We start from the raw sequence: 26,154 nt of genomic DNA on the forward strand, positions 1-26,154 counted from the left end.
TTTCCTGACAATGTTTTCTAAAATCGCCACCGCCTGAGAAATCTCTACAGCTCTAATTGATAGCACAGGATAGTTATTTTCAAGATTTCCCAGTGATTCTAAATTAAAGGGAAGGCAAGGAGACTCATGACTTAATTTCTATCACACCATCTGTGGGAGAATGTTAGTGGAATAAACAGTCTTTCCTATCGAAATGAAATGTTATTCCAATAGCATTTATATACTTACTCATTTCTAAGAAGAGATTAATGCAAGAGTGTCCCTTGTAGTCCTAAAACAAGCGACTTAAAACTTAACCAAGCTTCTGTGTGTCAGTGTCTTAAAAAACTAAGACAACTTGGGTGGACTAAAGTAGTTTATCCTCTGAAAATGTTTTCACTTCTGCTCTCCACTGCCAGAAATTGAGTATTGAAGGTAATTATGCATGATTAGTCTATCTTGTATGTACATATTTGTCTTTAATAGAACTCCACTGATTAAAAATATGCATTAAAAAATCACACATTTGTATACATGGTTGTTAAACAGCTTAAATTTTATTGACCTCCCGTTTTTAAAAAAAAGTTAAAGGTCACACCTCTAAGTTGATGTACTATATACAGATCGTGCAGAGTGAGTAGGAAGAGATACAAATTAGTCATGTCCAAATGATTGACTAAAGTACAGTCATCTTCATAAATACATAAAAAGTTCTTATGAAGATCGAAGGGACTGCCAGGTTTTCTGAGACACTTTACAAAGTTATTCAAGGCACAAAATATACACCATCGTGAATATACACATTCTGGACTTTGTGCCTGTGATATAGCCCAAAGATTTGGCTCCATGACTATTATAAAACTAAATATACTGAATGAGATTCTGTTTCTCAGGTGAAAAAGCCAGACCTATAAACATCAAGCAGATAATTACTCCAAAATATGGAGAATACAAATACAAGCACTTTATTTTAAAAAGCAAACACAAAAGATCGTGTAAATCCAAAAATGTTTACTGCTTCTAAGCTTCCATTTTGGATTATTTAGTACCTATACAAGTTTGTTCTCAGAAGCTTATGCACCACTAGTCTCTACTAAGGAAAATGATTCTAAAAATTAACATGGTTTTCGGTATTTAAAATCTCACTATATAAAAGCCTAGAGAGACCAATATTCAATAGCTTCAAAGATAAAGACTCTTAGGTGTAATGAACTTTACCAATGTTTGTCCAGGTCTGTTTAATATATACACAAAGAAAATATACTCACTATAATTTCTTATAAAATAGCAAGTAGGGAGTAGATGTAGGAGATGTGGAAGGGGAAAGAGAATTCAAAAAGTCCTTCTCTTCTGTAACTTTTACTTCAGAATCATCAAAGAGCAACCACTTCCCCTCGTACTCCTTTAAGCTTTGTACTACATAAGAAATTTTGTTCTCAAATCCATTCATGTTAATGCCTGTTTGGTCACTGGATTCCTTGTTCCTGTCAGATTCGTGAGTCCCATTAGTATCATTAGTTTCAGAATTTCTATTTTCAGCAAATGCTGTCCCGGCAACCTTATCAGGATTGGACGCTTTGTTGAACAGCTCATAATCTGCTTTGCTCTTTTGTCCTCCAAGAAGTCCAACAGCTTCTACATTTTTTTTGTTCAAAACTTTACTTGGCTGGGCATTTCCACCAACTCTAATTGACACTTCATCATCGTAATTTTCAGCCATTCCCCTTGCTTCCTCCTCATTCAGTGGCTCTGGCTTACCTATGTCACACACCTGGTCCACCACAAAATTCCCTTTATCTAGTTCTAGACTGCTAAGGTCGGTGACTTTAACAGAGGCGGTATAGTGCCCACTGCTAATGGTAATGCCACTGTGCATCACAACCGCAAATAATCCATAGCTGTCATTGGTTGGCTTTGTGCTCCATTCTTCCAGTGACAGTTTAAGAGGTGTCAATAAAGGAGTGTTGATCTTGGAAAGTCCACCACCATAACAGTCAAACCTTTGGAAAGAAAAAAAAGGTTTCCTATAATTGTGTTTTAAATGTAAAATTTTACACATAATGTGAAAACAAATAAGAAGTCCTTAACATTTTAGTTATGGGCAAAAACAAATAAGACCTCAAAATAGAACCTACATATAATAGTGCACACTGTCAATCCTGGCACTTGGGAAGCAGAGGCAGGTGGATCCCTTGAGCTCATGACCAACCTGGTCTACACAACAATTCCAGGCCAGCCAGAGCTACACAGTGGACCCTCTTTAAAAACAATAAAAGCTTAAATAACTGATACTAGGGTGTTTCTGTGGAAAGTATATTTTCTCCATCTTCATTCTTTTATTAGATTTGTAACATAAGGAAATAAGCATTTTAAAAGACCAAACTTTTGAAACCAAAATTCTCTATATTTTAATTTTGGTTCAAGTAATACATATTAAGATGACTAAAGAAAAGACCATATATCTTTTTGATGACATGTGAGGATGCTCTCGTGTTAATTTCAAACAAGTCAATAGATAAATGAAAAAACCACAAGTCTACAATAGCATGTCAAAATAGACAGCTTATCTAAAATATCCAGTTTTATATCTATTTTCAATAGCTTTTGGATAAATTCTCAACTATAACATTTCCCAAAGTTCTCAGAGATGAGTTGGATTCCTAACTTGACTTAAAACTGAAATCTTTCATTGCTGTCCTCTCATAAAAAAGGATGGCATCTGGTGGCTTGCACCTCTAGCTCAAGCTTCAGCGTCTGTGGCAAGAGAACAGCTGCATGTTGCAGCAGCCATGGCTGTAACAGTGAAACCCTGTCTCAGACAAGGGAAGGAGGCAGGACTTAAAAGGAACATTAAAGATTCCTCCACTTCACACAGCACTGTAGCAAAGCTCCTGTTTCCCTCAGTTTATTCACAATACTCACTCCAAGCCACTAGCAGCAAAGCACTTGAGATGAATAGTGATAACCTCTGGCATTTTATCAAATAAGAGACTTCGCTCTGCTTCCGTATAATGATGGCAATTTTCACAGAAATATTTATCTTCCCCTACAATTCTCTCCACTGAAGCAAATTGTGAAATTGCCCATCTCAAGGTCTTCATTTCTGTTTTTGGTTCTGGAGAAACTATAAAACAGAATTTTTCACTCATAAATATCTTTCAGACATCCACAAGTTAAACAAGTTTCCATGTGCAATTCAGTTTCAAATAACCCATCCCCAACATCTAAGATTTCTTTTACATGTATGTACATATACATGTCTTCTAAATATCATTAGCATAGAGATGTTAGGGACAGCAAACGCCAAATCAGCCCAGGCATTACTATAAGTCAACTGACAGTATGTTCAGGTACAGCCAGCCTCGTGATTCCTCAGGACACTGGACATCCCACACGTTTAATTTACACTTTGTTTATACAGATCATAACAGGGGTTCAAATATTAACTTTAAAATGATCCCAGTTACCAAAATATTAAAGTTTCAAATGTTAAAGTATTTCATTTTTGCATCCCAACATCTTACATTAAAATGCTATAATTTCATAAATCGAATTAACAAGTGGCACAAGAGAACAGGAAGGCTGTATGTTATACTGCAAGGATACTACACTGTTCCAGAGAAAACTAACTATCCCATGATCCACACACTCCCATTTGCTTACTTTCAGAGCTCTCCTCAACTTTAGAAAGCTCATCTTCTTGTACTGGGACACTAATATCCTGAAAATCTTCTCTTCTTTCTGTTAAGCTTTCACATTCCAAACAGCGAGTCCTTAATACTAGCTGGCCTTGAAATAATTTCTCTACGAGTTCAAAACCAATATGTTCTGCACCTAAAATGAAAACAGGAAAATTAAGTCTACATAGGTTTTTCAGTATAGTATAGTCCAATTCATCAAATTCCCATTGAAATAAAGTTTTATCATGATTACAACACCCATTTTCACATCTAGTTATGCAATGCCTTATTCATGAAATGTAATCACTACCAAAAACATTTTCAATAGAAATTACTATCCTTAGAATAAAGTCAGCTGAGTCTTCCCCTCATTTCCCAAAGACATGTCCTTAGAACTGCTTCAGAGAAAGAAAAAAAATTGGCACAATCACCAACCACATTAACTACAGATTTTCCCTTAGATGCGTACATGTATAAACAAAATCTCAACTAAGATTCACTGAATTGTGCCCTTTTATGGGAGAGGGAAAAAAACCATAGCTTTTCCATTGAAAATGTACTGAACTCCCCAAATTTAGAAACTATCAAGCAAAATCACCCTAACATCTAATAACAAGAGTATTATATAACACATGCTCACACACTCAAGAATAAACATTACAGTTGACATCCAATGGTAAATTACCATCTCAAAAACAAAATCTCAAATATTGTATATTTCTATAGCTATGAAGATCTAACTTGTCAACCTAGTCACTACACTGACCTTTGTTTATGGGCTTCACTTCACTAACGTTCGCGGGTGCAACACCTCCTGGAGACTCCAGTATACCACCATTAGCTGTGGGGTCACTCTGGTGCTTCCCTAAGTCCTCTTCAAGGCCACACTCATTTTCTCTAGGCTGTCCTCTGGATCGCTGGTTTGTTGTTATTTTCCCCAGACTACAGAACTTAGAAAGAATGCTGGGTTGCTTAGTTGCAGACTTTAACCAATTTATTTTAACTTTTGATTTCTTTTGAGAGGGTCTTGCACTCTCATTTTCAGAAACACACGTGGGGATGATTTTAGGAGAAATCTCTAATGTGTCACCAGTAGCTTTTCTTTTTGATCTAGTTTGTCTCTGGTTCTCTTCCAATGCCTGGGAGTCCTTGGACAGTTTAACTTTTTTCTTCATGTTACCAGACTCACTGTCGCTCTTCCTTTTCCAGTTTCCTTTTGGGAGTTTTTCTTTAGAGTCCTCCAAATCCTTCCCACTTTCAGTCTCTGTGCTGTTAACTCCACTTATTTCCTCTTTCTGATAAGGTTTTTCTTCTACCTTAGTAGATACTTCAGCAAAGGTTTTCACTTCTTCTTTTTTAAGGAGCTGGCATGTCTCTTGAATATTTCCCAAAATGCACTGTAGCACTTCCTGTGCATCATGCTGCAGGTATCCTTCATACATAGGGTTGAGTTCCCTACGAAAACAAGTGCTCATTTTAGCTAATTCTGGTTTTATATGAAACATAAAAGAAAATTTTTCCATCAACTGTTTTAAATATCCAAAAGTATTCTAATTTGAAACCTCTTACCTAAATTTACAGTTGAAAGTAAAAATCAATTTTACCATATTTCTTATAATCACAATACTATGACCCTCTTGTAAATATTACAAATAACTAATGCTGACAGTGTTTTACCATATCAGGTTTTATTAAAAGTGCCGTGTATTCCTCACTAACAGATGTCACAAGGTTAAATAACTTGCCTAAGAGGGTCTTAAAAAATGCAAAGAGGGTCCACAATTAACTCTTGGCCACTTTTTATAATGTCTCTTAACAAAAATAAACTTTTGTTAAGGTTTCATTATGAAATTTTTTCAATGTTATTATACATATATGTGTGTTTATTTTTAAGCACATATATTAAGGATTTAGAACCTGCAGTTTTATGCATGACACATTTTGTATACAGACCTACAACTTCTAATCTGAAATTTGTAGGATCATAATGTTTAGGAATTCTGGTATTTGTAACACTAAAAATAAAAAACCCAGAGACATATTGGGGTTCAACCTGAAGACCAGGGAAGCAAAAGCAGTCAAGATACCAGAGAGGGCTGGGGCATTCCTATCCTTAATGTGGCTGGAGAATAAATGCCTTATACTGACTACTGAAGACCCTGCTCCCATCTTTTATACCCCTCTAGTGCTGGGATTAAAGGTGTGTGAACCCAGGTGCTGAGATCATCTTTATGTGAGCTGTTTCTCTTTATGACTGGATCAATCTTGTGTAGATCTGGGTGGCCTTGAACTCACAGAGATCAGTCTACCTCTTAATCCTGAGTCCTAGGAATTAAAGGTGTGTGCTGACTTTGCTTTCTGAATCCTCAGCAAGATTTAATAAATCATAAATAATAAATCACCACAGGTATTTTCATTTTCAAATAACAATATGGGTGCTGGTCAATGATACAGTATATGCTCAAACATGTACAAAGCCTGGGTTCAATCCTCAGTACCACAAAAATGAGTAATATATAAATACCTGGGCTTTACCACCAGAGTACAATATAGAACATAATTAAAAATATGAATCATCAACACAGGGGCAGTATCTTATAATCACACATTAAACTTTTGACAGAAAATTTATTAATTCACATCAGGAAGATCTGAGTAAAGAATGTAAACTAACATAAATTTGAATCTAACTAGTATCATTTATTTTAAAATTTTTTTCAAAGTCTCTGGGACATAAAAGGTTATAAGCCTACAACTTCATTTTCTTGCCATTTATTCCTATTTATTCCTATATTACTCTCATCTAAAGACAGAAACAAGTAGATAAAGACTTGTGAGATGTGTTAGAGACTATACCTGAGTGTGTTAAGCAGTCGTCGTGGCTGTGTAGCAAGTTCATCTGTATATTTCTCTGGATTTAAAAGAAAACTAGCCTGAAGCTGTTCAACAGACATTATTAAGGACTGTAAACTGCATATAAGCTCATAACTCGCCAGAGAATCTTCTCTGCAGCTTCCCTATCAAGAAAAAAAAATTATAAACATTAAACAAGTCCCTCTATACTTCTTAGTCTCACTGATTTCAGTACAACAAAAATTCTATTAAGCATACAGAGTTTTTCCAGCTGCTTCCTAAATGGAAATTGACTTTCTAATCTATTTTCTTTTAATGTATTTATTTGCAGTTGGGGCTAGGGTTATGGTTCAGTGATAAAATTTCACTTGACTAGTAAACAATGCTTAAAAAATAAAATAGGAAAAAAAACCTCTATACAAGACTGACTTTAGCTGGGCAGTGATGGCTCACACCTTTAATCCCAGCACCCGGGAGGCAGAGGCAGGCGGATCTCTGTGAGTTCAAGACCAGCCTGGTCTACAAGAGCTAGTTCCAGGACACAAAGCTACAGAGAAACCCCGTCTCAAAAACCCAAGAAAGAATAGGACATACTGACGATAAAGTCCCAAAAAGCTTAATTCTTGTTTATAATTATCAGAAATAATCTGTCACCATTGTCCTGAACTCTCTTGATCTATTAACCTTTTATTTAACAAATCAGTGTAACTCTTCCCATTACTTTCTTGTTTGTGTGAGATGTTTTTTGTAGGTCTCACAGTATAGCCATGTCTGGCCAAGAAATCACTATAGGGACAAACCAGCTTTGGGCTCAGCCTCAGAAATCCACTTGTGTTTGCCTTCCAAATGCTGGAATTTAAAGATATGTACCACCATGCTTATTTCACTTTTTAAATTAATTTCTGTTATCTTTTTACCTTATCTTTCTGATTAGAGTCATCCTTCAGAGCTTCCTTCTTCCTTGAAATAATATTGAATAAGTGCTTCACTCCAGACTTAAAACCAGGACAAAAGTATAACACCTGCAAAAGTGACATTGTCTAAATACTGAGCAAACAATACACCTAAAATCACTAACACCTTCTGTAGGGCATTTTCAATGCACATTACCTAAAAGTTAGCCATTAAGACCCTTATCAAAACTTGTTCTCTACTCCACCAGTACTAACCCACTGTTCCCTCAGTAGCAGTTAGCTCTGAACCTAGGTAGATATATTAATAAGATTAAGATTACAAGAGCAAAAAAAGCAAACAAAAAATTTTAAGGGCTACAAAATGACAAAAGTTTTAAAGTGGACATAGCACCAGGATGAAGCAGAAGAAAAAAAATGGTTTGGCATATTCTTCTTAACCAATCTAACCAATTTTAATATTTCACCGTTTTTTTCTTACCCCATAAGAAGTTTAGGAATGTGCAGTTTAGAGTATTATAGCCTAATTTGGTTTGTTTACAAAAAAGATAAAGCATAGACGAGGCCATTCAATAATATAAAAATTTCAGAAACATTAACCATTACATCATTTTACCTGAAGAATACTATTGAGATAGCAAGTATTGCCAAGATTATTCAATCCCACAAATGGTAACAAGTTTTCTTTCTTCTCACAGTTTATTGGTGAGGACTGTGCAGCAGGAACAACTTGGTCACTATTAAAATACAGGGAAGAAAAGATATAAAGAGACATTAAGGTGGAAATGCTACTGCCCTAAGTTTAGGGTTTTTACAAAGGGGGTATGGCGTGAACAGTCAGGTGACAGATTCAAACATATAACATGACAGATTCAAAACATTAACATGAACCCCTAAGAGATTCTAAAACGTACCGTTACCACAAACCTCAAAATAATTCCCTTAAGAGGATGTAATCCCACAAAAGTAAATGAACGGATATGGTGGTTCCTTTCACCTACTATGACATTTTAATCAGTTTAATTCTGAATGTAAACCTGGAAATAAGCTAATAATTAGCAACACTCGTTAAGAAAATTATACTAAGGTCCTGTTTGTAAAGGTGTAGAAGTCTATGAAGAGAATTATACTGCTTCTCCTTACTTAAATAGGTCATCTTTTTTCAACCTTTGGTGCTTAGGATTGAACCCAGATCACTGAGTTATACCCAACCCTAAACAATCACTGGGAGAACATGGGGTAAAATCTACTTTAGTTACCCAACAGACTGCCCAACTATAGATAGACTCCAGCTAGAGCAATTTAGAATATTCGCTTTTATTATTTATTTTTTTAATTTAAAAAATTTATATTATAATGAATTCAAATTAAAACATCGTGCAGTTAAAGTAATGTAGCCACTCAAACAAATACTTGTCCAGGCCTAAAGGACAGCCATTCTGAAGCTATGGAGTTCCATTTCAAACCATCAATTACATTTTTTGTGCAGTTATCCACCATAAAAAGAGGAAAACATAGTTTAGACTAGAATTAGCTTTGTATCCTTTGTGACTGGACTCATTTTTACTTCATGTGCATTTCTTCTCTCCTTATCTTTCTCTTTTTAGTGACTAAAGAATTTATGTGCATTAAAGCCATTTTTAAAATCCAGTTTCAATATAATTTGCAACTCTCCTGCTTCTGAGTAGTTTTGGAGTATAACTGTCAAGTCTTCTGAACCAACCAAAGAAAGCCCTGTTCTTACACAAATGCCCTGCAAGATGTCAAGCATAAGCTGAAACTTTCAGTGGATAATTGCCTGGTAGTCTCGATCACTCACAACACTGATATCAATGTTAGTAAGTTAACACTGTGCTTGTGATCCTATGAGGAACCACCGGGACACTTTAATTCTGGTCTCACTAAGTACAAATTCAACCCAAGTTCAATGTTCCTTCACTGATTCAGAATAAAGTACAGAGATACATTTAAAATAAGATACATACATTTCAGACCCTCTATATTCAGAAGCCTTTTCTTCATTTTCTTGAGAATCGGTGAAATCTAAAGCTCTTTTAGTTTCCTTTTTCTGAAAAAACTTCAGAGAAAGTCTGTTTTTCTTCGAAGGACTACCTTTTGAAAGCCCATTACTTTCACTAGGTATGACACCAGGCATTTTCTTTTAAAATTTCAAGGAGTTGACGAGAAGTAACTTATAGAAGGCAGCTGTAATCACCAATTATATCTGTTAATCACACACACAAAAAAGATGTCATTAGTTCTCAGTTATCGAGTACAGGTGACAGAATTAATCAAGAGGCTGGTCAAATCAGGACATCCTATTTAACCCTGATGTCTGACAGCAGACACTTAGGTTTTTATTGTTTACATCATTGGTTCTCGGCCTAACTAATGCTGTGACCCTTGAATACACTTCTTCGTGTGGTGATGCAACTACAAAATTATCTTGTTTCTACTTCAAAACTGTAATTTTGCTGTTACCAATCATAATGTAAACGTCTGATATGCAAGATCTCTGATATACAACCCCAGTGAAAGGGCCGTTTGACCCCAAAGGGGTTGCAACCCACAAATTGACAACTGCAGGATTAAATGAAGCTACACTGTCTAACTTTCTTAAAGAGAAACTACTAAACTCTTACTACTTTAGTATATATACATTCAGGGCCACATCACAAAATATGCCCATCTAGAACACAATAAAGCCCTGGAATTAGGTGAAAACTCAGTGCTGGTGAAATGGCGCAGTGGGTGAGGACACTTTCTGCTGCGCCTGACAGCCTGGGTTTACTCAGCTTCCGAAGGGCGCTCTGCCCCTTGTGTGCACACCCATAAACACAAACCGTTTTTTAGAAAAAGCAGGGTTACACAAAATCACCAATTATCATTTTTAAAAAATGGTAGCCGAACAACCGTCTTTAATTGTAAAATAAACAACAGGGATGTGGCTGGGCGATCGTAGTGCATGCCTTTAGTCCCAGCTAGAGCGGGAAGTGGCAAACGGGATCTCTGTGAGTTCGAGGCCAGCCTGGTCTACAGAGCAAGTTGAAGGACAGGCTCCAAAGCAATACAGAGAAACCCTGTCTCGAAAAACCAAAACAAACAAAAATAACTAAAACTGCACTGAACAAGAACCTTTCTACCTGTTTCAAGGTAAAACTTCAAAATAGAAGAAAAAAGATACAATATTTGTGATACTTTATAGAAGTCTATTTTTTTGGGACATCTAGAATAAAAATATCCTTTTATCCCAATATCCCTAAAATACAGACGAATTTCAAATGTAGGTATCTGAGTAGTAAATTGAGATACACAAAAATTCAAATTCTACCCCCAAACATTTCACTCCGGTGTACACTGCAGTCAACCCATTTCTGGAAACCAACTCAGGAAGAACTGAATAGCATATAGATTTTCCCATCTTTTCCACAACTTAAATTCTGTCTCCTGGCCCCTTAATGTTCCAGATGAAACATTATGAATAAGCTGCTACTATTATTTAACAATAAAAAAGGTCATGTTGTAATAAATCAGCCTTCGCTAAACTGTCAGAGCATTAATGACTCAGGAAAGGTGTCTTCCTGGTAGCCAATAAGAGAAGGAAAAAGTGATCCAGCCAGCTGAAATAGCGGGCCACCACCCCGGCCAAGCATCCCCTGCCGGCCCCGGCAAACAACCAGCCAGCCAGCACTGACGGGTCGCCGAGAGCGTGACACTTTCCAGGTTCTTAGGCTCTCACCGTCCCTTCTATGTAGGGGCTTTTCAGTCAAAAACGTTTCTCCCGAACTATATAGACCAAGCTTTGTGTAAGGAACTTGACGGTAAACCTCGACCAAATGACACCGTGAACCCAGCCCCATTACTTTTCAAATCTGTATAAAATGACAAGACTCAACTGTTTTCAAGAAAGATGTGAAACAATAAAGACTAGCTCTTGGGCGCAGGGTTAAGACACGTGGCGCCGTTCACACTTCTGGGGAAACTCTTGTCAAGAAAATGCGCGGTAAAATTTCGCAAACCCTGACCCAGGACACAGCTATCGCAAACATCTCTCCTCCCGGCCAGCGCCCGCGTTACGAAAGGCGCGGGCAGAGAGAGGAGCACAGGCTGCCGGGTGGCCGCCCGGGGTCGCCGCGCACGCCGTCGCCGTCCCCGTCCCCCGCAGCGCAGCGCAGCCCGGGCCTCGCTGGGGGAGCCCCCTCTCCACGGTCCGCACCTGCCCCGAACCCCCGACCCTCCTTACCCAGTCATGGCCCTGAGCGAGTCCGCGGCGCCGCCGCCGGGGAGACCAGCCGGGCAGAGTGCGGGCGCGACAGGTGAGCTCCGCCGCCGTCCCGGGAGAGGGATCGCTGGTGGGTGCCTCCCGCGGGGGAGTGACCATTCGTCCGCGGAGCGGGAGCCGGGCCGCCGCTCGCTCCTGCCCGCCGCCGCCCCACTACATCCCCGGCGCAGCCCCGCCGGGAAGGCTCCGGGCGCACAGCGGTGGCGGCGCTCCCGAGCCGCAGGGTCCCCGCTCGGCCACCGACGGGAACTTGGCGCGTTTTCCTTAGTCTCAGGACCCCCGCGAGTGAACCCCCGCCCGCGCCAGCGTCGCGGCTGGAGGTGGCGTCCTCGGAAAGTGCCGGTTCTCCTCTCCACGCTGCAGAGACGCGAAAGGCGCGAGCCGCCGCGCGACCGCCCCTCGCCGCCCGCACGCTCGCCTCCGGAACCGGCTGGAACGGTAGTTCCTCCCAGGGCCTAACGGGTTCTGCAGTTCAAACAGCGCAGGCAGCGGCGCGGGCAGCTCGCGCGGGTCCTCGCAGAGGCGCGCGCTGCGCAGGAGGCCGGGCTGGCGCGCTGGAGCTCGCTCACGCCCACTTCTTTTTTTTTTTTTTTTAATTCTTTTTAAACATTCGTACTCGCGAGTTGAAGGGGAGGGAGCTTACGGGTCGGGAGATGGGACAGGGAGTGGCTGGGACAAGCCCCTTCCTCAGGTGCTCAAATGCGCCAATCCAGGGTGAACAGTTTCCAAAACCTCAGCCCCCCGCCCCACCAGGAAGAGCCAATCAGAAGTACCTACACAAAAAGCCAATTAGCAGGCAGAGATACAGGCGGCCCAATAAAAAAGTCGAGGGAGCGAGGCTCAGCCCGCCGTGGTTGGGCGAGCGGCGTCCCGGGGCGCCTCTTCCCGCGCTCATTGGCGCTCCAGGGCGCGCTTTAGCTGCCGGCGGTTAGAGTTCCGCTTTACGTTTTGTTAGCACTGGGAGGCGGCTCTGCACGGGGCCTGGCCCAGGAGCCACACCCTCCGGGGTCGCCGCCTCCCTTCTTTTTTTTTTTTTTTTTTTTTAAATGAGTGCGCTTTCTGGCTGGGTTGCCTGAGAGCCTGGGAAAATGGCTGACGGGCTCGCCGGCGGCTCCGCGCTTGCTGGGCGGCCAGTTTACAGCCGAAGCCGCGGCGCAGTCCCAGGCCGTCGGATAAAAGCAAGCACTGCCCTAGAGCCGCGGGTGGAGTTTTAGTTTACAGTCTGGTCTCCCTAGTTGCAGTAGCTTCGACGGGTTCTGGTGCGAGCTGGTACTAAATGATGGTATTCCAAAGCAGCCAGACCGCCTTGCCTGTTTGGGGAATTTGGTTTTGTATCCTATATCTTTTGTGAGACTGCGGTGCTGCCGCTGAAAACTCTGGGCAGCCGTTCAAGTAGGGCTTTTGTGCGATTGGTTTTGTTTTGGTGCTCACTGTCGCCAGGTTGTTGTCAGGGTGGCAGGGATTACATGGGAAATGTACTCCCTGCGTTACGGTCTACGGGAGACCGAAATGAAACTGGTGGTTTGAAATGTGAATGGTAGATAAAGAATGTAACAGTTCGGTGTTTTCGATGGGATAGTTTAGAAAGACTTGAGGTGACCTTTTGGCAGGCAGCTCCAGGAAGTGGACCTTGAAAGGAATGGAGGAAAGATCCCTGCAGCTTTAGTTAGGAAGGCAGTGAGGGCAAGATCTTACATCGTAGAGTCTAAGGAAGACGGTAAGAATGGCAGTGAAATGAGCGTGTATGGAGACAAGCAGGAAGCTCGTCTTCCCGGAGTTACCCTCAGCAGCCTAAGGAGGTCCTGTCAGTTTAGGGACCTGCACTCAGTCCAAACTGGGATTTGCGACTTAGTCACAGAAACGCATGTTCAGAGTGGCCAGTTTGTGGACCAGGATTGGAGTTTAGAGATACCTGAATGCAGGGGTGAGGATGAGGGTTCAGAGAGGCTCAGGAGGAAAGATAAGCTATAAAGGAACATGGATGTGGCTGCTTAAAGTACAGTCCCATAGACCTGCCCCAGTGTGGGTACAATTTCAGTCATTCATAGAATTTTGGTGGTATTTGAAGTTTCTATCTTTAAAGGGTTTCTAAGAAGCCTAGAATAGCATACATCTCTGAATAACCGGTTTCTAGGGCGCTCCTGACAGAATGACAGTTGGTAAAGTAAAAGTCTAACCCACTGGGATACTGAGAGGTAGGAAAGCTAAACTAACAGTTCATTTAAGATTCTCACTTGCTATCTAGAGGTAGGAAAGCTAAAGTAACAGTTCATTTAAGATTCTCACTTGCTATCTGGGGAAAGGAATGAGGCTCTACTCAGGGTCATTCATACCCCAGCCTTAAGCCTGGTCATTGTTACTTTAGCATTAAATACCTTGGTACAAATAACACTACGTAGACAGCCTTATAGCAAAGACTTTGGAATCCTCATATGGCCGAGGCCTAAGTCACACTCGAAGCTGGGGGACCCTTTTCTCTGCCCATGTCCCTTTCCATAATTTTCCCCTTCTGTTTCTGTCAGAGATCTGATTAAATTGGCTGAATGCCACCAAATAGTTCTGAACTAGTAGGGAGCAAGGCTGATAAAAGTGACGTGAGCCCCGTGGTGGCGTCCATGCCTTTAATCCCAGTATTCAGGAGGAAGCGGCAGGTAGATCTCTGTGAGTTCTAGGTCAGCCTGATCTACGAAGTGGGTTCCAGGACAGCCTGAGCTGTTAACACAGAGAAACCCTGTCTTCGAAAATAAAATTTTTTAACAAGTGACTTGCGGTGGGAAAAACTGGACCACGGGGCACAAGCAGAAAGATCACTAAGAGGATGTTTCACAGAGCCAAGGGATAAGTAGTGACTTGCAATAAGTCCTAGTAGTTTATGTTATCAGGGAAAATATAATAAAGGCTATATTGCTTTGATCCTAGAGACTGTCATTCAGTATGTAACATGAAAAATAAATGACCCAGAGACCTAGCTGAATATCAGAAAAAGCAAAGCAGCTTCTTACCTCTACCTCAGGCTGAATGGGCTGGTCCTGTCTCCACGAGCTCTCACCAAACCTCGGACTGTATCTTTCCCAGCATGGCTGGAGAATGATTGCCTCTCTGAGACCTAGCTTCTGTCTTATATACTTCCCTAATGTTGGGATTAAAGGTGTGAGCTCTAATTCTCTTTTAGACTGATTCACAGCTGCGGAGCTGTGAGCTGGAGGGAGTTTAGGGTATAGGAGGAGATGAGAAGGGCTAGGATGTTAGTTAGCATGGACTCTGAAATGTGTGGCAGGTACTGTAGGATCCTGGAGGCCAGCCAGCATGTACTGATATGCTGATAGGTACCACAAGTAGCCATATGTCCCTTCTATCAGAGGTGAGGAAAATCACTCCTTTCGGTAGATGGAAACCAGTTTCACGAGTTCCTGAGGAGTGCTGGCTTTTTTTTTAAATCTAGCCATCAGAAATCCTCTTACAGTCCAGGTTAGGCACATTGGACTGCCTCATGGAGTTTGGGGAGTTGGAGTTTCCTTTGGCGCTAACAAAAGGGATCTTTGGCCATTTACTTAAGTAACTTTACCTCCTAAGGAAATGAGCATAGCCAGATATTTCAAGGTGTGGAAGACAGGATCTGAACTAACATTGAAACATTGACATCCAGGGACCAGAAGCATCATGTTTCCTCCATTAGCATGAAAGCATACAGAGACCATTTAGTAAATGGAGTCATTATCAATCAGCCAGCTAGGGTCTTTTTGCTCAATCTAGATGGAAAGCATAACTAGGTGAGGATAATAAGTAGCATTGGCAGCATGGGGCCCTTGAATGTCCAAAGCCTAGAGACAGAATTGCCAGGTGCAGAGCCAGCCCTAGTAGCATATGTCCCAGGATCAAGATGAAAAATATAGCTCCAGATTTTAACCACCAGTAGGACCAGCACTATGGAAGCTATTATATAAAGTCCTCAGCTTCCAAAAACAGGCAACCACAAACAGCACCCAGTAATGTTACAGCCATTGACTAGCCCCCAAGAGTTAGGACCCTCAGCTCCCACAATGGCCTGTGTTACAGCTCTCAGGTTTTAAGGCTTGGCAACTCTCTGAGCTCTTCTGGTGACTGGGGCTTGCAATTTCTCATCTCCATCTCTTCACAGCCTTCCTTGTCTCCACACTGCTGCCTGCGTGGAGACAAGGAGTTCTCTAGCCACATCCTCAATGTTGCATCCATTCATGCTGCTATATTACCACTGCTCATGCTCTACCTTTAATCCCAGCACTTGGGAGGCAGAGGCAGGTGGATCTCTGTGAGTTCGAGACCAGCATGGTCTTCAGAGTGAAACAGCCTCCAAAGCTACAGAGAAACCCTGTCTCCAGAACCAAAAAAAGAAAGAAGAAGAAAAAAAAGTACCCCAGGGAGAGACAAGTCTTCCTCTCTCTGATAAGTCTGAGTCCTAGGATAGGCTTACTGGGTCTGAGGCCCCTACCAGACATCATTTCCCCCATTTTCCAATTATATAATTATTGTCCTTGTAGTTGGACTTTCTTTGGACCACCAGCTCCCAAATAATGACAAAGAGACTTCTTTAATTATGAAAGGTTGACCTTAGCTTAGGCTTGTTTCCAATTAGCTCTTGAAACTTAGTTGTCCCATTTACATTAATCTACATTCTGCCACATGGCTGGTTACCTCTGCTCGGTACTGTGCATCCCACTTCCTCTGCATGCGGCTGGTAAATCCCACCTCTCTCCTTCCCAGAGTGCCTGTCTCTTTTTGGAAGCCCCACCCATCTTCTTCTGCCTAGCTATTGTCCATACAGCTCTTTATTAAACTAATCAGAAGGTGCCTTGGCAGACAAATCTTCACAGCATACAAAAAGATTATCCCACAACATTTCCCCCTTTTTGTCTAAATAAAAAGGAAAGGTTTTAACTCTAACACTGTAAGGCTATATATATAAAGTACAATTTTCAGGTAAGAATTACATTCACAATGCTCAATCCCTTAGTATTTAGCAAATTCATAGAAAGTACTCTATTACCTATCCTATTTTGGTGAGTCCAAAGATTTATACATAAACCATTGTCATAACTTGTATTACCAGCCTAAGAATATCCTTTTAGACCTTAAAACATCTTCATAAATAAACAACTTTTATGTCTCTCAACATTTATAAACTTTACATCTCTTTTGTAACTTTTTTAAATTTGGTAGCAAAAAAGAAAAACCCAGTAAAACTGTAACTATCTAGCCTTCAGCCTCCATCAGAGATCTGAGAAGGATAAAATATTACAACTCTAATCTGTACTTCTTAAATACCCTAAAACAGTTTGTAATAATAGCTTTCAAGGACTAGAACTTTACATTACATTTTTAAAATGAGCTGCATAGGTACAATACTTTATTTAAATAAGAGTAGAAACATATATACAGTATGTTATAACAAAAATAACCTTAAATTTGTATCAATATACAAAAATCCATACCAATGAAAATATTTGAGTATATTAGTTGCTTTTTAGTAGATTCAATAATCTTCACTTTTATCCTATCATTCCTACATCCCCTCCCTTTTTTTCTAAATAGGAGAGTAAGGATAGAGGAAAAAGAGATCCCTTAATCCAACCTCCTTTGTTTAGTTTCCTTCCTGATTATGACCATGACAACTTGCAACTAACCACCCTAAACAATGACAAACATCTATAACGCATCGAATGACCAAAAAACCACCCACCTCACCTCTTGGGAGGGTGGGCGTCATGTTCTAATAATTGTTTCCTGTTGTCTGGGGGCAATGACATCTCTAGCAGTTCCTGAGAAAATTAGGATAATGTCCAAGACTTGGAGAGCTAGCTGTATCATTTGTTGTCCAGTCTCTTTGTGATGGAAAAGTGCAGGGCTTATCTGAAGTCCTGGCTGAACCATTTAGGCTAATTGCTTTGAAGTTGTCCTGAGCAGTTTGTAGTCTGAAGCTGGTCTTTGGGTGGTGTTTGTCAGCTTATCATATAGTCCAGGTGGATTTGTTGTTGCAGGAGCCCATCTTCTTTTTGAAAACATTTTAAATGCCATTGGCAGGGCGTTGGTGGCACACGCCTTTAATCCCAGCACCTAGGAGGCAGAGGCAGGCGAATCTCTGTGAGTTTGAGGCCGGCCTCCAAATCAATACAGAGAAACCCTGTCTTGGAAAAGAAAAGCCATATACAGAAGATCTCTGAAAGGTTAGAGGACCACAATCTATTTGTAAGTGTTACAGCTCCGAAGGAAAAGGTATTCTGGCAGTTGGAAGCCAAGGAATACCTACAGCTCGGAAGGGAAAGGTATCCTGCTGTCAGAAGTCAAGGAATACCTACAGCTGGGAAGGGAAAGGTATTCTGTCAATTGGAAGCCAAGAATACCTGTAGCTCTGAAGGGAAAGATGCCCCAACAGAAGTGTTAAATCTCTGTTCCAGTGGGGCATGGTTTCCCCAGCAAAGTGTTACAGTCCTTTTTCCAAGAAAGGTTTCCCTAATCCAAGTGTAACAACTCTGCTCCAACAGCGGAGGATTTCCCCATGAGGTTGCTATAGCTCTGCTATGCTCTATTTTGGAGAAATGTTGTAGTTCTGCTCAGAGTTCCCAGAGTGTAACAGTTCTGCTTCAGTTTCCCCATCCAAAGTGTTACGTTCTGCTTTTCTCCTGTTCCCCTCTGGTGAGAGACATTACAGCTCCGTTCTGCTCCAGCAAAAGTTGTTACATCTCAGCTCCTCTGCTCCTGCAAAAGAAAGTCATTGCAACAAACTTTACTCACAAGATTTATTGAGAGGGATGAATCCAGAGGAGTCACTGCCTCTGCCAAGGTGGAAAAAGGGCAGCCACAAACTGAACAGGTATAGGGCTAATATAGGACTTCTTAAGGGAGGAGCTTTCCAAGGTGGAAATTTTCAAGGTGGAGATTGGCAGGATCTCAATTCCTGAGCTTGGGACAAGTAAGAGATTGGTTGGATTTCATGCTCGGAGATTGGTTGGTTTCATTTTCAGGGACTGTTTGGTTTTTGTACCCTGGATTGGTTGGTTTTCGTGCTCGGGGATTGGTTGGATTTCAATTCCTGAGTTGGTTAGGAACGGGGTGTGTTTCCTTGGCTCTGGTGTCAGGGTCAGGGTGTTCTTTCACTGGCCCCTTTTACCCTACACTGTTAAGTAAATCTGGGGAACACAAACTTAGTTCCTAGTTACCTACTTCAGACTCAAACCTGAAAACACATACAGGAAGCTAGATGAAGCTTATTTCTAGAATTGGTTAGTACTCAGTATTCTATATGAACACTAATATTTTGACACTAATATCATGTACACCTACAGTAAAATATCCGTGCACCTACTATACAATATCTGTGCACCTACTGTTCACTATCTATTCTGTGTATCTACCGTATACTATCTGGTCTGTACACCACTTGTTTATTCACTCTATTCTTTCTATGCAACTACTGTACATGATCTGTTCTGTGCCCCTACTGTACACTCTCTGTGCACCTATAGTAGAATACCTGTGCACAAACCTTACGCTATCTGTTTTGTGCACATAATGTATAATATCTGTGAACATACTGTACACTATCTGTCCTGTGCACCTCTTTACACTATCTGTGTCCCTACTGTTCAGGATCTGCGCACATACTGTACACTATCTGATTTGTGCACCTACTGTACACAATCCGTTCTGTGTACCTTTGTTCTCCTGGATCGGTGGCCAACAACCCCTGAGAAAAGGGAGACCCACAGTTGTACCTGAATCTACTGATGTTTTAACTATGTTCTCCACCCTGTGACCCTGAAATCTGTACCTCACCACTCAGATGGTGACCTGGTGGGATTTCAGATCCTGCAGGCATAAGCTCGGCCATGGTCACAGCTGCCAAATGTAGGTTTTAATAAAGTTTCTATAATTCTATTTACCAATAAAGATTCAAGAGTCAGGTGTTCTCTACTAGATCAAAGAAGCTGAGACACAACCACTGACCCTCCTTTTTGGCTCTCCACTCGTTCCAAACCAAAAAGGTCATGAATCCCTAAATCCCTCCCTACTCTTTCCTGTGCATCTCTCTATCCATATGTCTGGGTCCCCAATATTCTCTATGACTAATTCTTGTCAACTACTTGCTGGATCCACCTCTGATCCAGGGTTAATTTTATTAGCACAGTCTCAGAGTTTTACAGTGCAATCAAATATCCCAAAACATGACCTATTGATGCAAACCCATTAGAATCTTTGCCTGGGAGGTAAAAAAACAAAACTAACAAAATCGTCATAGTGGGAGTTGTAAGTGGAAGCTTTTGAACTGCCCTTGTCTCCAGCCAAACATGGTACAATGTTTTAACTCAAGCCCTAATACAAAACACACCAAGTGGTTTAAATAGAAATTGTCTCTCATGGTGATAAAGCCAGGGAGTCCAAGACTATGTGTTGGCAATTTCTTTCTGGCAAATGGTCACCAAGTCTTCATGTGGCCTTTCTTAGGAGTATGTGCATGGAAAGATAACTGTGATCCATCTTCCTCATTTTGCAAAGACATAAACATGGAGTAGGGGCAGTTTTCACAAGCTTTCACCATTAACTAAGAAGCCATGGACAGTAGATGGCTTCTTGGAGAAGGAAGATTCCGTTTCTTTAAGACTGTGACTGCTGGTAGGTTACCTCTATCCAGTGGATAATGCCATGCCCAGGAGTACGTGGGCAGTAGAAACTGGAATTGATGGGTTATTTAAAAAGAGTTTTTAAAATGAAGAGGGCATGAAGTTGGGGTTTAGGGATGTGGGGGTGGAGGTAAGTGGTATAGGAGGTGACTATGATCAAAATATATTGTGTAAAATTCTCAAGGACTTAATAGCAACATAAAAATAAAGATAGTCGTCTGCTGTACATTGCATGTGTTGTAGCTCTGAAGGGAAAGTCTTCCCCAACTGAAGAGTTACAGCTCTGCTCCAATGGGGTAGGTTTCCCCCAGGGAAAGTGTTACAGCTCTGCTCTGAGAAGGATCCTGGCAACTGAGAGCCAGGGAACACCACAAAGTCACACAGCACACCAAACCTCACACAAGACGTTTATTGGGAAGGGAAAAATCCAGGAGGGTGGCTGCCTCTGCACTGGTGAGAAGCATCAGGCAACTGAACAGAATGCAGGATTTATATAGGATTTTGAGGGGGGGAGCAGAACTATTCAGGGTGGCTTGGAATTGGTGGGGGGTTGTGGCCTGATCATGGGGCAAGCTTAGGTATTGGTGGGATTCTATGGTCAGACTCTGGGGGCAAGCCCAGGGATTGCTGGGATTTCAAATCCTTGACTCTCATCTCGGGGTCAAGTCAGGGTCAGGGTATTCTTTCTCTGGCCCTTTTACCCTACATGGATGGTGGTACATACCTATAATCTCAGCACTCAGAAGACTGAGGCAGGGAGATCATAAATTGGAGATATTCCCAACTATATAACAAGACACTGTTTCTAAAAGAAGCGCACACACACACACCTTGTATACACATCCCATTGTGGTAGGACCATTCTCATGATCTCCTCTAATACGGACTATGTATGTGTCCCCTGAAGTTCATATATATGGTGACACCTAATTCCCAGTGTGACAGTTGGAAGTAGAGTCCTTTGGAGGTATTTAGGAGTGGGATAAACTGCCCTTCAAAAAGAGATTGTGGAGGACGTCTTTGTTCCTCCTCCATACAAGCATTCAACCAGGAAGCAGTCTCTCACCAAATATAAACGCTCTCGGTACCTTGACCTTGGACTTACCACCCTGAAAGACCATCAGATATGCATTTCTGTTATTCATCAACCACCTAGCCTGTAATTTTATGTTACCACATCCCAAAAGGACAAAGACAATGAACTATTTACCACCAAGAGACTCACAAACACCATCACAAACTATCAGGTTTGAACAAACAGGAAAACAATGAATTTTGTATTTCAGGAGGGAATGACAGGAATTAGGACCACCTTTATGAATCTAAGGGAAACAGACCTGCAGAGCATATTACCATTTAGTTCACCATCTGGCCCTACAAAAATCATATAGATAATGAAGAATGACTGAAGATTACTAAAGCTCACCCTATTAGTAGGTCGAAATGCAGCTGCTGTGCCAGATGTTGGGTATTTTCTAGAGCAGATTCATAGAGCCTTAGGTATTTGTATGCATCATTGATTTTGGTGAATGTGTTATTTTTTTTATTCCAAACATAAGGAAAGACTAGAAACCGATGGCATTTTTACGAAACAGAGAAAAGGGCACATATGCAGTTTGGTCTTAGGCCTTTTCTAATGGCACTCATGAAATTGCCACAAGAATTGAACCTTCTATACATCCTGCAGGGCAACACATTGGCCCATTATATCAGTGACATCTTCTTACTTGGGCAGAATGGATGAATTACAAGCATAGCTGTTGAAGAGGCTTAAAAGACTAACTTATACTTTCATGGTGAAGATGTGGAGGAACATACAAAAGAAAGATAAAGGGGCTGGGAATAGTGGTGCATGCCTTTTATGCTGACAAGTGGAAGACAGAGGCTAGTGGATCTCTGAGTTCAAGGCCAGCCTGTTCTACATAGTTCCAAAACAACTAGGGCTAGGGCTATGTAGAAAGACCCCGCCTTTAAAAAAAAAGTCAATTTTTATTTTCTACCCTGGAAATCAATAGATAATGACTAAAACACCACCACCTAGAAATAGAAACACTTTATTTAGATATAATACCAAAGAATCAGTCAGGGGCTGGAGAGATGGCTGAGTGTTTAAGAGACTGCTCTTCCAGAGGACCCGGGTTCTGTTCCCAGCACCCACATGGCAGCTCACACCTGTCTGTAACTCCAGTTCAGTGGATTTGGTATCCTTACACCAATGCACATAAAATAAAAGGTAAAGTATTAAAAAAAAAAGAATCGGCCAGAAGTTGACAGTGATTACCCTGGAGAATGTGGATTCTTGTCAAAACTATTTAGTTCCTTTAAATCATGAATGTCTACAACATTAAAAAAAGAAAAACACCTTTGTAAATAAAAAAAAGAGGGAAGGAAGGGAAGAAAGAGTCCTCTGTACGCAGATTGCTTTTGTAGTTCACATTGGGACAGTTTTGGGTTGACGTGAGTTCTTTCAGCCTTCTAGCTATAAACTGAAGGAAGACTCAGTAACTAAGCCCTTAAGCTTCATCCTGCATTTTAAATAAAGGCTTAGAAACAGCTGAGCAAGGGGCTGGAGTGACGGCTCAAAGGTGGAGAGCTCTGGCTGCCCCTGCAGAGGACCCAGGCTCAGTTCCCAGCACCCACACAGAGGCTCACAACCATCAGTGACGCCAATTCCAGGGGATCCAAAGCCCCTTCCGACCTCTGTCAGCTCCTGCCTGCACATGGTGCACATAGGTACACTCAGCACACACATATGCTCTTAGCTAAGTAAATATTCTAAAATAGCTGGTCAAACACCCTCAAAGACATAAATCTCAACAAAAAGGATCACTTTGAAACATCAAAGTCCACTTGGAAGGTAAAGTCCATTTGATGGAAGAATTTTGGTTTTTTATTTCTTTATCTCCAGCCCCGGGGTATGTGGAAGGTCCTTTGAAGGTTACAGGGAGGAAGGCTTTGCTTGGTGTCTTGATGTCTGGTGACTGTGGTGGGTGAGTGTCTGGTAGGTGGGTGAGGCTGAGGGGGTGAGCAGGAAGTCTCACCAGACTATTTATATTCATAGGAAAGAAGTCTTGTCTTTCTCCTGTCATCAGGAACCTCTTAGCCTCTGTAGCCATCCAAAGGAACCCTGTAATTCAACGTTGACAACAGTAGTTTTTCTTTTCTGAACAGAATTTAATTAAGCACTAGGTATTTGAAGAGAAATTAAATTCTTATTTTCTTTTGGCTTGTGGCTTTTTATAATCTTGTTTTAATGAAGTATAATTTTATTTCATTTTTATGCAAAAATGGTTTATAATTTAATTTTGGGGAAGTCTGTTTAAAGTAGCATTTGGATTCTTTTAATATTTTTTGAAATTGAAAGGAACTTATCTAGTTTTCAATTATACAAGTATATGGTTAGCTTTATCATGGGAATTGTGCTGATCATCATGGTATATTTCCCTTTCAGGCCAAATTTCTGGAAATTAGACTTTGTGTAAGCCTTGGTGTGAAATCACCAACTGTGGCCTATTACATCAGTAAATTGTTTATTCTGTAGTTGGGTAGCATGCTTCTTCTGGTCTCACCTGGGTTCTTTTGGACAACTAGAGGTCAGTTCTGTTGCAGAACTCAATGGTCTGTATGCTCTAGGAAGCTAGATCGAGCTTCATACAGTGACAATAGTGTCTGTATAATAGTGTCAGCACAAGTCCCAGTGTGCAAGCATGTAGACATAGAGCCTCTGCCTGTATATATCACAGTTATCACTGGTCAGTGTCCATGACCAAAGCAATCCTACAGTCAAACATGGAGTCAGCGTGGGAAGAGACTATTCAAGTATTGCAGCTGTCACACTGGGGTAGTTAATGGTACTGTGGGTGCTGGTCTTTCCATGATTATTAACACAATGTAAGTGATCTGGAAAAAAAAAGATCTTCCCCTTAGCAATGCACACTATGACTTACATTGAATTTTAGATGAGATTTGATGGGAATAGCTTTTTAGTTATAGCTTTTATATATAATTATTCATTTTCCAGTGTCTGGTAGTTTGAATAAGCATAGCCCCATAAGCTCATATATTTGAATGTTTATTCTTCAGGGAGTGACACTATTTGAGAAAGATTAGGAAGTGTGGCCTTGTTTAAAGTATATCACTGGGGGTACGCTTTGAGATTTCAAAAGCCCAAACCAGGCCCAGAGTCTCTTCTTCCTGCTACCTGTGGATCTGGATGTAGAACTCTCAGCTACTTCTCCAGTATCATGTCTGCCTACATGCCACCATGCTCCCTGCCATGATGATAATGGACCAAACATCTGAAACTATAAGCTAGCCCTAATTAAATGCTTTCTTTTATAAGGGTTGCCATGATCATGGTGCCTTTTCACAGCAATTGAGCACTGAATAAAACCCAGTGTCATATTTATTTTTATTTGTTGCTACGAACTGAATCCAGGTTTTTAGCTTGTGGTTGATCACACTAGTAGACAATTCAATATTCAACAACTTTTCCTTTAAAACTTCAGTGTGTGTGTGTGTGTGTGTGTGTGTGTGTGTGTGTGTGTGTGTGTGTGTGATATAGCCCCAAGGTAAGAAAATTTTAAAGCCATTGAGTCTTAAAATATAATAAAACTAATAAACTAGGATTGTCACAGGAAAATCTGGTTTAGAACTACCCAGTAGTAAGGGTAAGGAAAATGCTGTCTATGAGCTCTGTGATGGTAACTTCATTGTCAACCTGACCGATTTAGTCACTTAGGAGACACATTCCTGGGAGTGTCTTTGTGGGAGTTTTCAGGGAGTTTTAACTGAGGAGACTCCCCTACTCCGGGATGAGATGCATGGCACCATCCCCTGCTCCGGAGATGCATGGCACCATCCCCTGCTCCGGAGATGCATGGCACCATCCCCTGCTCCGGAGATGCATGGCACCATCCCCTGCTCCGGAGATGCATGGCACCATCCCCTGCTCCGGAGTCCCAGGCTGGATAAAAAGGGAAAAGGAGAAGGCAGCTGAGTGCCAGCGTTTATCCCTCTGCTTCATGTGGACACAGTGTGGCCAGCTGCCTCAGGAGAGTGACCAGGGCCACACCCGGCTGCCTTGCCTTCCTCAAGGGTGCACTGCACCCTCCAACTGTGTACGAGAATCAAACCGTCCTTCCTTGCCTTGTTTCTATCTGGTATCTTACCTAATGAGGAAACTAACTGATCCAATTCCATTCTGTTGCTTTGATAAAAACTCGCTGACCAGCCGGGCATTGGTGGCGCACGCCTTTAATCCCAGCACTCTGGAGGTAGAGGCAGGCGGATCTCTGTGAGTTCGAGGCCAGCCTGGTCTACAGAGTGAGTTCCAGGACAGCCTCCAAAGCCACAGAGAAACCCTGTCTCGAAAAACAAAAAAACAAACAACAACAACAACAAAAAAAACTCTCTGACCAACAGCAACTTTGGGGAGGAAAGGACCATCACTGAGGGACATCGGGACAGGAACCCAAGCAGGGACTTGGCAGAAACCATGGAGGAATGTGGTCACTAGCTTGCTTTCTGACTTACCTTAACTAGGTTTCTTATACACCCTAGGACGGTAGTCCTAGGAAATAGTGCCACCCACAGTGAGCTGGATCCTCCTACATCAGGACAGTCCAGCCGGGCGTTGGTGGCGCATGCCTTTAGTCCCAGAATTCCGGAGGCAGAGGCAGGAGGATCTCTGTGAGTTGGAGGCCAGTCTGGTCTACAGAGCGAGTTCCAGGATAGCCTCCAAATCGATACAGAGAAACCCTTTCTCGAAAACAAACGAACAAAAAGACAGTCCC

General features: G+C 41.5%; 1 protein-coding gene across 1 annotated transcript; it reads right to left on the minus strand.

Moving 5' to 3' along the window:
• Positions 1–517: 517 nt before the first annotated feature.
• Usp1 (ubiquitin specific peptidase 1) lies at positions 518–11,801 on the minus strand. Its single transcript, XM_005074321.4, has 9 exons — positions 11,667–11,801; positions 9,409–9,647; positions 8,040–8,160; positions 7,430–7,534; positions 6,516–6,676; positions 4,426–5,114; positions 3,643–3,813; positions 2,902–3,103; positions 518–1,979 (listed from the first exon to the last, which is right to left on the minus strand). Exons 2-9 carry the CDS (start codon positions 9,576–9,578, stop codon positions 1,247–1,249), a joined length of 2,352 nt encoding a protein of 783 aa, XP_005074378.2. The 5' UTR covers positions 9,579–9,647; positions 11,667–11,801; the 3' UTR covers positions 518–1,246.
• Between the last annotated feature and the right edge of the window lie 14,353 nt (positions 11,802–26,154).

Source organism: Mesocricetus auratus, unplaced genomic scaffold, assembly GCF_017639785.1.
Source record: "Mesocricetus auratus isolate SY011 unplaced genomic scaffold, BCM_Maur_2.0 Super-Scaffold_100014, whole genome shotgun sequence".
Taxonomy (NCBI): Eukaryota; Metazoa; Chordata; class Mammalia; order Rodentia; family Cricetidae; genus Mesocricetus; species Mesocricetus auratus.